General features: G+C 42.0%; 1 protein-coding gene across 1 annotated transcript; it reads right to left on the reverse strand.

Moving 5' to 3' along the window:
* Positions 1-11,324: 11,324 nt before the first annotated feature.
* On the reverse strand, positions 11,325-12,089 carry LOC101599505 (zinc finger CCHC domain-containing protein 10). The gene is given in 2 exon segments (XM_012950558.2): positions 11,325-11,498; positions 11,501-12,089. Coding segments are annotated over 2 exon segments (498 nt in total). The 5' UTR covers positions 11,949-12,089; the 3' UTR covers positions 11,325-11,448.
* Between the last annotated feature and the right edge of the window lie 2,737 nt (positions 12,090-14,826).

Raw genomic sequence — 14,826 nt, forward strand, 5'->3', positions numbered from 1 at the left:
TGGGTTCCATCGCAGTTCCGGTGTGATCTCTTAAAGTACTGTGAATGCAGCTTGCGGTGTCTCCAGTAACAGGGTCTTAGCGTTTAGGGCTCGTGGGTGCTCAGGTGCCTTGGAAATGGCCTGCATTGTTGTGGGGGCCTCATGGTCACTCTGGGGGGGAGTAATGCTCTTCTAGCGCTGGGATTTACCAGCGACAGCCTATGGTTCAGAGTACGTCTGCTGACATTGTTCCCCATCCACCTTCTTTTTAAGAGGATTGTGTCTTTTACTTAGCTAACCGAGAGGAAGTCTGCTATGGTACTGATTCATACTGACATTAGTTTTGTGTCATTCCCAGTCTTTTCCAAACAATTCTACCTGTCCTTATTCTGGCTCTCCATTTGCCTGTGAAATACCCGCTTCTCTCAGTTCTCCGTGCTGTCCCCCACGTTAAGCCCCGTTCTAGCTTCCTTGCCAATAGCACTGGCGCTTGCGACAACTTTGACACGAGCCAGACTATCATGCCATGTTGGTGCCCACATGTGAAAGAGCACAGGTGACATTTACCATTCTGACCCTGTGTAACCTTGCTTGCTGTGATTTTTTTTTTTTGCAAGAACATTCCCTTTCCTGAAATTTTTATTATTTTATTTTTCTTTACCACTGAGTAGAAGTCCACTGTGTATATGGACCACATCTTCATTGTTTATTCATCAGCCGCTGTAAATGAACTTCAGACACATACGCCACCTTGTGCATCTGGCTCACGTGGGTCCTGAGGAATCGAACCTGGGTCCTTTGGCTTGGCAGGCAAATGCCTTATCCACTAAGCCATCTCTCCAGCCCAGTATTCACATTTCAATCATACTTCTGTTCTGTTTCAATACTTCATAATCGTTGCAGGTCCTACTACATAGGTGACTGCTCCACGTTCTGTATTGTTTTAGGAAATGCTGATTTCGTTTGATGAACTTTTCTGTTCTTTCTTGAAGGCTCTTTGAGATATTCCGGGAGAGTGGACTGAACAGATCATTAGCTTTCAAACTCCAGATTGTGTGTTCCCTGTTGGCCTGATTCAGCATTGCAAAGAAGAGTCTTCTAGTGGTCAGATGAAAATGCAGTTATTTAGGGGCTGGAGAGATGGCTTAGCAGTTAAAGTGCCTTGTCTGCAAAGCCAAAGAACCCAGGTTCGATTCTCCAGGACCCATGTAAGCCAGATGCACAAGGTGGTGCATGCATCTGGAGTTCGTTTGCAGTGGTTGGAGGCCCTGGCGCGCCCATTCTCTCTCTCTTTGTCTCTGCCTCATCTCTCTCTGTCTGTCACTCTCAAATAAATAAATAAATAAATAAATAAATAAATAAATAAATAAAAATGAACAAAAAAGTTTTTCTTTTAAAGTGAGTTGTCCAAGCTTGTAAATTATGCGTGGCTCCTGTGATCGTTTGAATGTAACATGTCTCCTATAGGCTCATGTATTTCAAAACTGAATCCCAAGTTGGTGACAGTGTTTGGGAAGCTGTGGAACCTTCAGGAGGTAGAGCGTTGATGGAAGAAATGTGTGTCCCTAGCATAAGCCTTGGGATGTTATGGCCCAGCCCCACTTGTTCTCTCTCCCTCTCTCCCTCTCTCTCTCTCTCTCTCTCTCTCTCTCTCCCTCTCTTCTCTGGCTGTCTGTTCCTGCTATACTTTTCCCACTATGATGGGCTTCTTGTCAGTATAAGCTAAAATAAACCTTTCCTCCCATAAGAGAAGCTGCTTCTGGTTGGCTATTTTGTCCCAGTAACAAGAACCTTACTGAGGCTCATGGTCCGTATCTTCCACTTTAATAAGTGTTCCCAAAGAATTATCTTTCACATCTCTGTTGGAGTGAAGTGGAGGTCAGCCAGTCCCTGGATTGAAAACTAGGAGGGTTTTGAAAATGATCGTCAAACTACATTTTTTTTTTTTTGTTACCGCAGTCTCTTAAGTTAATTTTCTTTATCACCAAGGTCTCCTTCATTCTCATCTCCAGAAATATCAGCAGAAATCCTTCTGAGGACCCTTCAGAGTAAATAAGTGTATTTGTATCATTTCTGCACTACAAGCTTTGTGAGGCTGTGTCTGCACTAACTCTGGTGATGGCGTGGTGAGTTACCAATTCATTTATTTCCACGGGGAAGGGAAGGAAGGAGAGGGGATGGTGGGAAGGGGGAAGAGAGGAGAGAGAGAGAGAGAGAGAGAGAGAGAGGAGAGAGAGAGATTATTTGAAGATCCTGTCTGGGGCTGGAGAGATGGCTTAGCAGTTAAGCGCTTGCCTGAGAAGCCTAAGGACCCTGGTTCAAGGCTGATTCCCTGGGACCCACGTTAGCCAGATGCACAAGGGGGCGCATATGTCTGGAGTTCATTTGCAGTGGCCGGAGGCCCTGGTGTGCCCATTCTCTGTCTCTCTCTATCTGCCTCTTTCTCTGTCTGTTGCTTTCAAATAAATAAAAATAAACAAAAAAATATTTTTAGAAATCCTATCTGGTTTCTCTTTCAGTAAGGTGTGCATTTATTTTAAATCCACTATTATAACCTGCAACTCTCATGATTACTTATTTATTACAGACAGAAAGAGAGGAAGAAGCAGATAGAGAGAGAATGGGCACACCAGGGCCTCCAACCACTGCAAACAAACTCCAGATGCATGTGCCACCTTATCTGTCTGTCTTACCTGGGCTTTTGGGGAATTGAACCTGGGTTCTTAGGCTTCACAAGCAAACTCTTTAACTGCTAAGCCGTCTCTCCAGCTACTCATGATTACTTTTATTGGTCTTATTTTTCTCTTGCCATACCAGAAAAGGGTTATTAAGATGATTTACATGCTCTTCATATAGTCTTCTATGAAAAAGAAAGTACAGTTTTATTAGCCAATGGAGAGTATTAAGAAATAGTCATACGCTCCAATTCAGGGAATTAATTTATTACCCAAAATAATATGAATAGGGACATTAAAATCTTAATTAACTTCCAATAAGTCTTAGAATCTATCATTTAATACACCTCCTATTTAAAGAATAGAGCTTCTGCCAAACATGGGATTAAGATAGATAAAACTAGAATACTGATCGGGAGCTGATAAAATATAAAAACACACTTACATAAAATGTATAAAAGATTGTAATTGAGTGACTCAAGACTCATAAACTGCATAGGAAAATAGTATTACTGATGCATGGCAAAATTATGCCGACTTTTGCTTTTGTACTGTACATTTCAGTCTGCCCATAAATACCCAGGTGAAGGTAAACCCGACATATTGTCTGATTTTTTTTTTCTTTTTGCTTGCAGCAGTGTTAGTCTCAATGTACTTCACTTATTTAATTACATGTCAAGTTCACTGATACTCTGACAGACGGCAGTGAACTCTGTGCTCCTCTGCAGCTTCTAGATGAAAGGTTTCCATAGGCCTTCAGAGCTGTCTGGCCATCTAAAGCCCATTGGAAATCCTTCGTGGTGGAGGGGTTGTAATTCTTATCATTCAGGTCCAATGTAATCAGTCAGGTCCAATATAATCAGCTGTCCAACTGTTTGCCACTTCCAACAGCCGTAACCCCCCACCACCACAGCACCCTTGTTCCTGTGATGTCACTCTGAAGATCAGATCAGACATATGCGCCACGTCAGAGAGAGATCGCGTGAACTGGATTCCAGTTTGCAAGTCAACTGTCCCACACAGAACCAGATCATTTTAACTAAGGGGCTGGTGGGGCTCCTGGCATTGGCTCTTGGCATCTCTGAAGAGGACTCTGGGAAAAGTAATATGGAAGCCACTGACGGTTGGAGTTCTGGAGTTGTTGACGCATCAGTGGAGGGCACGGCTCATCATGATGACATGACGACACTGCGCTGGTGTGATCCAGGTGTCCCCCATAAGCTCGGGCGTTCTGAAGGCCAGGTTCCCACCTGATGGAGATTTGGGAATTAACACCTCCCCGAGGTTGTGTGTTGTTGGGGGCGGGCTTATGGGCTTCCAGCCTCTGCAAACGAACTCCAGATGCGTGTGCCCCCTTGTGCATCTGGCTAACGTGGGACCTGGGGAACCGAGCCTCGAACCGGGGTCCTTAGGCTTCACAGGCAAGCGCTTAACCGCTAAGCCATCTCTCCAGCCCCCCAGATCCATTTTTAATAAACATTTTTATTTGGGCTGGGGAGATGGCTTAGCGGTTAAGCGCTTGCCTGTGAAGCCTAAGGACCCCCATTCAAGGCTCGATTCCCCAGGACCCATGTTAGCCAGATGCACAAGGGGCGCACACATCTGGAGTTTGTTTGCAGTGGCTGGAAGCCCTGGTGTGCCCATTCTCTCTCTCTCTCTCTCTCTCTCTCTCTCTGCCTCTTTGTCTCTCTGTCTGTAGCTCTCAAATAAATAAATAAAATAACCAAAAAATTTATTTATTTATTTAAGAGAGGGAAAGAGGGGGTGGGGAGACAGAGAGAGAGAGAGAGAGAGAGAGAATGGGTGTGCCAGGGCCTTCAGCTCCTGCAAACAAACTCCAGATATATGTGCCACCTTGTGGATTTGGCTTACATGGGTCCTGCGGAATTGAACCGAGGTCCTTTAGCTTTGCAGGCAAGCCCCTGAACCGCTAATCCATCTCTCTAGCTCCAGATCCATTCCTTTAAAGCTTCTAATATATGAAAAAGAAAACCATGTTGTATTTTGTGTGTGTTTTTTTTTACATATTTTTTCAAAGTTTTAGAGAGAGCATGTAGGAGATAGAATTGGCCGGCCAGGGCCTCAGCCACTGCACTCAAACTCCAGATTCTTGCGCCACCTAGTGGGCATTTACGACCTTGCGCTTGCCTCACCTCTGTGCATCTGACTTACGTGGGATCTGGAAAGTTGAACATGGGTCCTTAGGCCTCGCAAGCAAGTGCCTTAACTGCTAAACCATCTCTCCAGCCCTGTGTTTTTCTTTCTGTGCCTGGCTTATGCTACCTGATCTAATGCTCTCTGTTCCATCTCCTTCTCTGTCAATGATGCAGTTCACTGGAAGACATTTAAAAACCAGGCCTGGCATCATCCGTTGTGCCTGCGAGGGCTGCAAGGTTTGAAAAGGTGGGTTTGCTTTTCCAGCAGTCTTTAAAGCAGTTTGTGTAGTCACAGGCTGGCGCCACGTGGAATGCAACACAACAGCAATGCACGCCTTTCAACGCAGTCATCTGCTTTTCTAGAATGCCCGTCCAGGATAAAGAAGCCCACTGTATTCGTGTTCACGTTGGACTTTTTAATAGCATCTCTAGGTTTTGCACCTGGGAATAGCCCCGAGAGCAGAGCGTCAGGAACAGCTGACCAGGAAGGTGTCCTTGGACACCTTCTCTTACGTTCTCTACACCCCCAAATGCCCCTGAAATCACTCTCTCGCTGCGTATACCACCTTTCTTTTATTTTTAAAGATTTTTCTTTTTTAAAATTTTAATATTTTTATTTATTTATTTGAGAGCAACAGACAGAGAGAGAAAGAGAGAGAGAGAGAGAGAGAGAGAGACAATGGGCATGCCAGGGCCTCCAGCCACTGCGAATGAACTCCAGATGCGTGTGCCCCCTTGTGCATCTGGCTAATGTGGGTCCTGGGGAATCGAGCCTCAAACCAGGGTCCTTAGGCTTCACAGGCAAGTGCTTAACCACTGAGCCATATCTCCAGCCCTGCGGATACCACCTTACTTAGGAAATAACTTCCTAAATTGTTTGACAGTCTTAGTTTCATTAAACATAAGTATTTTGATGGTTAGTAATGGAACAAATAGGTCTTCTTTGTTATTTATGCATCATAATCTATTCCTCTCACTAATTATTTTTTTCAGGTGGGGTCTTTCTCTAGTCCTGGCTGACCTGGAACTCACTTTGTAACCCCAGCTGGCTTCGAACTCATGGTGATCTTCCTACCTCAACCAACCTCCTGAGTGCTGGCTTTAAAGCTGTGTGCCATAACAACTGGCTGGTTTTTTTTTTTTTTCTTTCTTTTTTTTTTTTTTTTGGTTTTTCAAGGTAGGGTCTCACTGTAGCCCAGGCTGTCCTGGAATTCACTATAGAGTCTCAGGGTGGCCTTGAACTCATGACGATCCTCCTGCCTCTGTCTCCTGAGTGCTTATATAAGTATAAATTGAGCTTATGTTTATTAATATTTTATAATAAGCAAATTATCATACATCAATATTATGTTCATTGCATGTCTGCCTCAACTAAGAGGTAGAGTCCAAAATCAGGTACAGTGTCCATTACTTGCCTAAAAATTACTTCACATCTATCCTTAGAGATAAAAAAAAAAAAAGTATCTTGTCGGGCTGGAGAGATGGCTTAGCGGTTAAGCACTTGCCCGTGAAGCCTAAGGAAATGGGTTCGAGGCTCGATTCCCCGGGACCCACTTTAGCCAGATACACAAGGGGGTGCACGCATCTGGAGTTTGTTTGCAGTGGCTGGAGGCCCTGGCACGCCCATTCTCTCTCTCTGTTTTTACCTCTTTCTCTCTCTGTCTGTCACTCTCAAATAAATAAATTAAAATGAACAAAAAAGTATCTTTTTACATGAATAACTCTATTTTGTAATTTATTTTAAATTGAAAAGTATATATTTATGGTCACAGCATGATGTTTTGATCCATGTATCAGTCAAATTAACATATGCATTACTTAATACACTTACCATTTTTGTAATGAAAAGAGTTAAAGTTAACTCTCATCAATTTTTGTTCACAAATCATTGACTATAGCCACTATATTATATCTTATTCTTTGATTAAAATGGATGATATTCCACATGCTTAATTTTTCAGCCAGTCTCCTTCATTTGGGTACTTAGGTCGTTTTGAATCTTTTTCCAAGAATTTACCCTGTAAGTAGAAGTATGGGCATGTATTTAAGTTTAGAGGTATACATTAGGTAAAGTCATAATTGCAACCAAACAGGTAAATTCACCTGTTCACCTCCATTGGGCCCATACAGCTTTGTCCTCCTGCAGAACATCCAATGTGAAACACCCTTTCAGTTTCCTCCTTTTCCAAATGGCTGCCTGGTGTTTCCCACATCTCTCATTAGAACGTCGAGGAGTTTTGCTGGTCTATCAGTCTATACTCACATAAGTATTTCACTTTTTTTTTTGTTTTTATTTTGGTTTTTTGAGGTAGGGTCTCACTCTGGTCCAGGCTGACCTGGGATTAACTCTGTAGTCTCAGGATGGCCTTGAACTCACGGCGATCCTCCTACCTCTGCCTCCCAAGTGCTGGGATTATAAAGGCGCGCCACCACGCCCTGCTCAGTATTTCACTATTTTTTTAAAAAAAGATTTCTATTTATTTATTTATTTGACACACAGAGAGAGATAATGGGCATGCCAAGGCATCCAGCCACTGCAAATGAACTCCAGACACATGTACCCCCTTGTGTATCTGGCTAATGTGGGTCCTGGGGAATTGAACTTGGGTCTTTTGGCTATGCAGGCAAACGCCTTAACCACTAAGCAATCCCTCCAGCCCTTATTTCACTATTTTAATCATAGATGATTTCTAGTGTGTTTTAATAGATTGTAAAAATAGTCATAAGGTTTTCCTACATATTAGTTCATGCCTAGTTTTATATATATATATGTATATATATATATTTATATTTATATGTTTTTTTTTTTTTCTGAGGTAGGGTTTCACTGTAGCCCAGGCTGACCTAAAACTTACTATGTAGTCTCAGGATGGCCTCAAACTCACAGCGATCCTCCTACCTTTGCCTCCCAAGTGCTGAGATTAAAGGCATGTGCCACCATGCCCTGCTTACATATAAAATTTTGATATATCTGTCTAGCTTTAAAAACCTGGGGGTAATTATCATTTTATGATGCTGATTCTTCTTGACCAAGAACAAGCGATAACATCTATTTGTACATTTCAAGTATTTTCTAGTTTTTCTCACATAGACATTACACATTTCTTCCTTATTCCTAAGAAAATTTGTCAAATTGTTTGTGGAGTGTTTCTTCAAGGGTAATAATTAATCAATTGTTTTGTTGCATTAAATGGAGTCTCTTAGGTTTTTTTTTTGTATGCAAATATCACATATTTCTCATTTAGTAGATTTATTATTTGGGTAATATTTATTTGATGACATTTTCCTTTGATTGCTTTTTCCTTATTTAGCGATGCTGATAAGAACTCAGGACAGAGCTGTGAGGAGGTGGGGACAGTGGTCCAGTCTTGTTAAGGGAAGATAATTTCTGATTTTTATTGTTTTTATTTTTTGGCATATCTTTTTCTTCTTTTTTAGGCTTTAAGAGTAACTTTGAGGAGGCATCTAACGCACATAATGCAGAGTAGGGAATTGCCCGGGCTGCTTGTAAGCTATCATTATTTTGTCTTGGGGCGCTGAAATGCAGTCATTTGCTGGAGTCAAGTGATTCTCAGTTCTGTGTAGTGGAAAAACACTTCAATTTACAACGCTGCACTGTTTTTATCCGTAGATAGATGTGATGCAGTTAGCTTTAGTTGGATCGCTTGGAGGGCAGAATGAAGTTTTTAAAAGGTTTGCATTTTGAGAGTCAGAGAGAGAACAAGGCTCTCCTATGTGGACAGAGATGCGGCGGGGACAGCTGCCCCCGCTGCCCTTCATCTCACCCCATCGCTTTGTACCCTGTTTCCAGTACTTCTTCCTCCCGGTCCTAGAAGAGCCTTGTTGAGCTTTTGAGGAAAGAAAGTTGTTCCAGAAGCTTGTAGGGCTTAGTGGTGGGAATTTTTTCATGTCAGAAGCAAAGAACTCTTGTAGACATCTGTATCATTCCTTCTTCTCCAGAGAGAAGAGACCAAAAAACTGCAATCAAACCTCTCTTTGCTGGGCGTGGTGGTGCACGCCTTTAATCCCAGCACTTGGGAAGCAGAGGTAGGAGGATTGCTGTGAGCCAGCCCAAGACTACATAGGGAATTCTGGGTTAGCCTGAGTTAGAGTGAGAATCTACCTCAAAAAACAAAACAAGAAAAATCTTCTCATCTTTATAAACCATAATGCAAAATGTATGTCAAGGTCAATGGTAGCATGTCAGACCAATTCATTACAAGACGTCTCATCTGACCGCCAAGGTGGAGGGCAAAGGAATGGACTCGAGACAGTGAGAGTTGACAGAAAGGTACAGGGTCTCCAGGGCCTCTTACAGAATATTTTGGTCATGAGCTGAAGGAAAAGACCCCATTTGATGTTGAGAATGACTGTCACATTGTAGTGGGTCCTGTGAGATTAATGACATGTTGGATGAATTCATTCAAGTGGGTTTTCTGTCCTGAATGTGAAAATCCCGAAACAGATCCTGTGTGTCAATCCCAAGAAGAAAACAATGGATAGTGATTGTAAAGCCAGTGGCAATTGAGGCATGTGTGACACACGTCACGAACCCTGCAATTCGTCCCCCAAAACCAACCCCAGTGACAGTGGTTCAGAAAAGAAAGAAAAGTAGAAAGGAAAAACAAACAAACAACAACAAAAAACCAGCTTTGGGCTGGAGAGATGGCTTAGTGGTTAAGTGCTTGCCTGTGAAGCCTAAGGAACCCGGTTTGAGGCTCGATTCCTCAAGACCTGCGTTAGCCAGATGCACAAGGTGTTGCATGCATCTGGAGTTCATTTGCACTGGCTGGAGGCCCTGGTGTTCCCATTCTTTCTCTCTCTCTCTCTCTCTCTCTCTCTCTCTTCCTCTTTCTCTATCTGTTGCTCTTCAAATAAAAATAAACAAAATTAAATTTAAAAGAAACCCGGCTTCATATACAGCAGTGAGACACAACCCCCTCTACCATCTAATGAAATCAGCTCTCTTCCGCATGCTGTGGCAGAGGAGGAGGAGGAGGAGGAGGAGGAAGGGGATGCGGCAGAGGACGCTCAGAGGTGACGAATGGACGACATAGGTGACCACACAAAGCTCTGAGACCCAGTGATGATCTGGAAAGGATGGTGGAAGATTGTGTCGAACTCTTGTTGAATTTTGATAAGGAAAAGAAAGAGCTTTGTTGACTCATTTGACAAAGGAATTGTCCAAGAAGAAATGTTACATGTACAAGCCGTGGTCCTTCTGATCTCACTAGGCTTCACTTGAATGGGAAAATTGGAGACCAAGTTAATAAGTACAGATGCCATTTCCTAAGACTTTGTTACAACAAAAAAGCTCAGTGGTGGGAATGGAGAGGTGGCTGAGTGGTTAAAGTGCTTACCTGTGAAGCCCAAGGACCCAGGTTTGATCCACAAGAACCCATGTAAGGCAGATGTACAAGATGGTGCATGCATCTGGAGTTCATTTGCAATGGCTGGAGGCCCTGGTGCACCCATTCTCTCTTTCTCTCTCAAGTAAATAAGTGCAATACATATATATATATATATATATATATATATATATATATATAGATAGATAGATAGATAGACAGACAGATAGATAGTTGTTTTATTTCATTGTATTTATTTGAGAGAGAGAGAGAGAGAGAGAGAGAGAGAGGTAGAAAGAGGGAGAATGAGAGAGAATGGGCATGTCAGGGCCTTCAGCCACTGTAAACAAACTCCAGATGCATGTGTCACCTTGTGCATCTGGCTTATGTGGGTCCTGGGGAATCGTACCTAGGTCCTTTGGCTTCGCAGCCAATTGCCTTAACCACTAAGCAATCTCTCCAGCCCTAATATATATATATATATATATATATATATATGTTTAAAAGCTCAGTGGTGGGGTTGGAGGGTAGACCCTGGTTCAATTCCTCAGGACCCACGTAAGCCAGATGTACGTGGTGGCGCACACATCTGGAGTTCATTTTCAGTGGCTGAAGGCCCTGGCATGCCCATTCTCTCTCTCTCTCTCTCTCACAAATAAATAAATAAATTTTATATATATATATATATATATATATATTTTTTTTTTTTTGAAATACAGCAATCAGAAGCATGTATTATATAAGGTTCAAAATAATTTTCTGAACACAAATATAAAAATAGAGCACATTTATAAACAGTAGGAAAACTTGTAAGCTTATAGTAACAGTGTATTAAATCTTACATATAAATACAACCAAGAAAGCCTTAGCCAGCTGCTACCAGCCAGCTGGAGGTCGGGTCTTCTAGTTACTGCTTACCTGTCACCACCTTGCAGCATAGTCGATAAAGTATTATCTCAGTAAAAAAATCAAAACTTCATTACTATATATTCTGATGCAATTATCCTGAAAATCTTTCCCATATTTACCATGAACATATAAGGACGATGTTCATTTCACAGGAATGAAAAATAAGTTTCAACACAGAAATAGATTTACTAGTTTTTTAGCTCTGATTACTCTAGAGAAATACTTTAAGATAAAAAAAAAAAGTTTCATTTCTAAAATAAAAGTCTTTACATGTCTGCTATTAACACTCTATTCCTTTAGAAAGCTTTGAACTCTAGTTCTGACCAGCTAACGGCTGGCTTGAGTGCAACCTGCGCCCGCCGCGGGCTCGGGAGGAGCGGCTTATCTCCTCCTCTTCCTCGGCGGCTCATCCTCGGAGCTGCTGCTGCGATGCCGCTGGAGGAGCTCGAGTCCGAGTCCGAGTCGGAGGAGGAGGAGGAGGTCGTGGAGGAGGCTGAAGAAGAGCTGGAGGAACTCTCCTCCGAGTCACTGTCCTCTGAGGAGGAGGAGGCAGATGTGTCACTCTCCGATGACGAATCACTGGCTGAACTGTCACTGCTCGAGCTACTGGAGCTAGTTACACTCTTCGACCTGTTTTTCTTGGTCTTTCTCTCTGCATTAGCTTCTCCAATGCTTTGTTGTAGTAATAACCTGTTCTCCTTTTCTTTCAGAGCTTTCTTTAGCTCAGCTGTCCTCGAAGGCCTGTGGAGGTACTTTCTTTTGCCTGTGCATTCGTAAGTCCAATGTCCAAATTCCAAACATTTCTGACATCTGACATGTTGTTTATTTGCTTCACTGTTGTGATCTTCCCACACATGCAGCTCATCCTTGGTTATGGCCATCCACTCAATTGTGTGGCAAGAACAAGACCTCTGAATCCAGCATAGTTTCACAAACCCATAGGTATGGTTATGAGGCAGGATATATAAATCCAATTAGGACCAATGAAGGATGACCAAGTTGAAGCTGAGAGGACATGAAGGTTGCAGCCATCTTGTCACAGGTCCTAAGCTTAGAGCCAAAAGAACAAAATCGCTTGTCGCCGGGCTATGAGCCGATGCATGGGAGTCTCCATCTTGGGGCGGCCGCGGGGGGTGTCGGGAAACTAATAATATATTTTTTAAAAAAGCTCCAGGTGTGGGGTGTGCAGTAGACGTGCCCCCAGCTCAGCTGCGTTCCAAGGTTCCACGTGTCTTGAAGGAGATTTACGATGTCAAGGTCATCTTCAGCTGGGTGGAATATATCTCCAAGTACCTGACAAAGAGATTTGTGTCAGAGCAGATGTTTTATTTGTGAAGTGGTTGAAGAAAGCAGAGCAAGAATCTTCTTATGGCGAGGAAGAAGATGAAGATGAGAATTTTGAGGTGGTTTATTCCAAGACTCTCAGTGAACATGATGTTGAGATTGTGAAGTCAGCAAGGATGTTGACATTAATACCGTTTAAAAGGATGGATACAGAGGCTGCAGAGATAGCTTAGTGGTTAAGGCACTTGCCTGGAAGCCTAAGGACACAGGTTCGACTATACAGATCCCATGTAAGCCAGATGTACAAAGGTGAGGCAAGCGCAAGGTCGCACATGCCCACTAGGTGGCGCAAGCGTCTGGAGTTTGATTTCAGTGGCTGAGGCCCTGGAGTGCCAATTCTCTCTCTCTGTCAAATAAAAAAAGGATGGATATAACTTAGCTGAACAGTGTTATGTTGCAAAAATTTCCTCCATTATTAACTGACATGTATGTTAAAAATAGCTTGACATCATGCTACACTCAATACCAAAAAGCTATCACTGTGAGTGGTCTGTAATTAAGCCCAATGAGACATCTAGGGAGGCCATACATTATCAGTGAGCAGATGTCGTTTATTTATAGCACATTTCTTTTGGAAAAAGTAGCAGTGGACACATTTGACTCACATTTCTACAGCTATAAAAATAAAGATTTGATTTTGGTCATTCTTCAGATTTTGGGCTCTGAATAGCTTATTCTGAACTAAGTGGCTCCTTTTAAAAATAATTCATATTACACCATCCTTTAAGCTGATAAAGTCCTTGGATTCTGGTAGATTTTGTTAGGTGCAAGACTATACAAGGGTCTTCAGCAGAGTGTGAAAACTATAATTGTAATGACCTTATGTAGCCATTAAGAAAAAATAAACATGTATAAATTAATCACTAATCCTTTGAAATAGGCAACTGGTAAATCATTTTTTTAATTTTTTTTGTTTATTTATTTATTTACTTTTATTTGAGAGTGACAGGCATAGCAAGTAAGAGGCAGATAGAGAGAGAGAATGGGTGTGCCAAGGGCCTCCATCCACTGCAAACAAACTCCAGATGCTTGTGCCCCTTTGTGCAACTGGCTAATGTGGGTCCTGGGGAATTGAGCCTCGAACTGGGGTCCTTAGGCTTCACAGGCAAGTGCTTAATTGCTAAGCCATTTCTCCAGCCCAACTGATAAATCTTGTTTTTCCTATGCAGACTGATTATCACATGACAGAAGGTTGAAGGCAGGAGGAATGACTTGAGTGTCCTATGATTTTAAGAGCAAGTTTTGTTAATGTTTATTTATTTGACAGTGACACACAGAGAGAGAGTGAGAGAGAGAGAGAGAGGGAGAGAATGGGTGGCCAGGGCCTCCAGCCACTGCAAATGAACTCCAGACGCGTGCGTCCCCTAGTGCATCTGGCTAACGTGGGTCCTCGGGAATCGAGCCTTGAACCAGGGTCCTTAAGCTTCACAGGCAAGTGCTTAACCACTAAGCCATCTCGCCAGCCCAAGAGCAAGTTTTGAAACTTGAAACTGTGGTTTTTCAATTCATGTAGACTTGTCCCAAATTGTAGTCATGTGTATTGCATGTTGCACAAGCCAGGGAAACTATTATGCTAACAAGTAAATAATTTATGTTAGTGATTTCTTTGTATTGAGGCAAATGCTTTAAAGTGTCGTTGAATAGTAAATGATGATTTTATTTTGGAGAAACACAGAAAAACACACTTAATCTCTAGCTAGAATTGAGCAAGTTTTCCAGCTTTTACCCTTAAATTCTCATTTCAAGATGTGTAGATGACTGTATCTTGTGTTTCGTGTGTCCTACCCCAGTGTTATGGCTTATTCTAATTCCTTTTACATCTGGACATATAGCTAGACTTTCAGATTTTGGTTGTTATCTTGACAAAATAATTGTCACTGTGTTATGAGCTTGATTTTGTGCCCTTCAATTGTCTTAAACAGAAAGCTGAAATCATAAAAAAATTGTTTGCATTATGAGACGAAATAAATGTCATGGATGAATGTAAAATGGGATTTGAGACATACTGCTGCAGATTTTATACAACTACGTTATGGGCTTTAAATAGGGTCAAATCTCAAGGGTTGTGAGGCTTGAAGATCAAGATGCTATTTCTGTAGTTCTTCTTCCTCTCAATGACTCAGGGTAGTTTCTTAAACTCTTACAGAGTCTTGGTTTCCTCGGAGAGAAACTATGGATAAAATTAGCTCTACCAGTTAGCTCCCTTTCAACATTTTTGGGCCCATCATGTTTTTTTTTTAAATTTCCATAATCCATTCTCTATGATGCCACATTTCCCAACAAAGTTTTGGTATGCAACTTGTTTTCTCAGTAGCATTAATGCGATTTATGTGTCTGTAAGTGTTTAAATAGTTAATTAAATTAATTAATTAATTTTGGTTTTTCAAGGTAGGGTCTCACTCTAGCCTAGGCTGA

Source organism: Jaculus jaculus, chromosome 20 (genome assembly GCF_020740685.1).
Source record: "Jaculus jaculus isolate mJacJac1 chromosome 20, mJacJac1.mat.Y.cur, whole genome shotgun sequence".
Lineage (NCBI taxonomy): Eukaryota > Metazoa > Chordata > Mammalia > Rodentia > Dipodidae > Jaculus > Jaculus jaculus.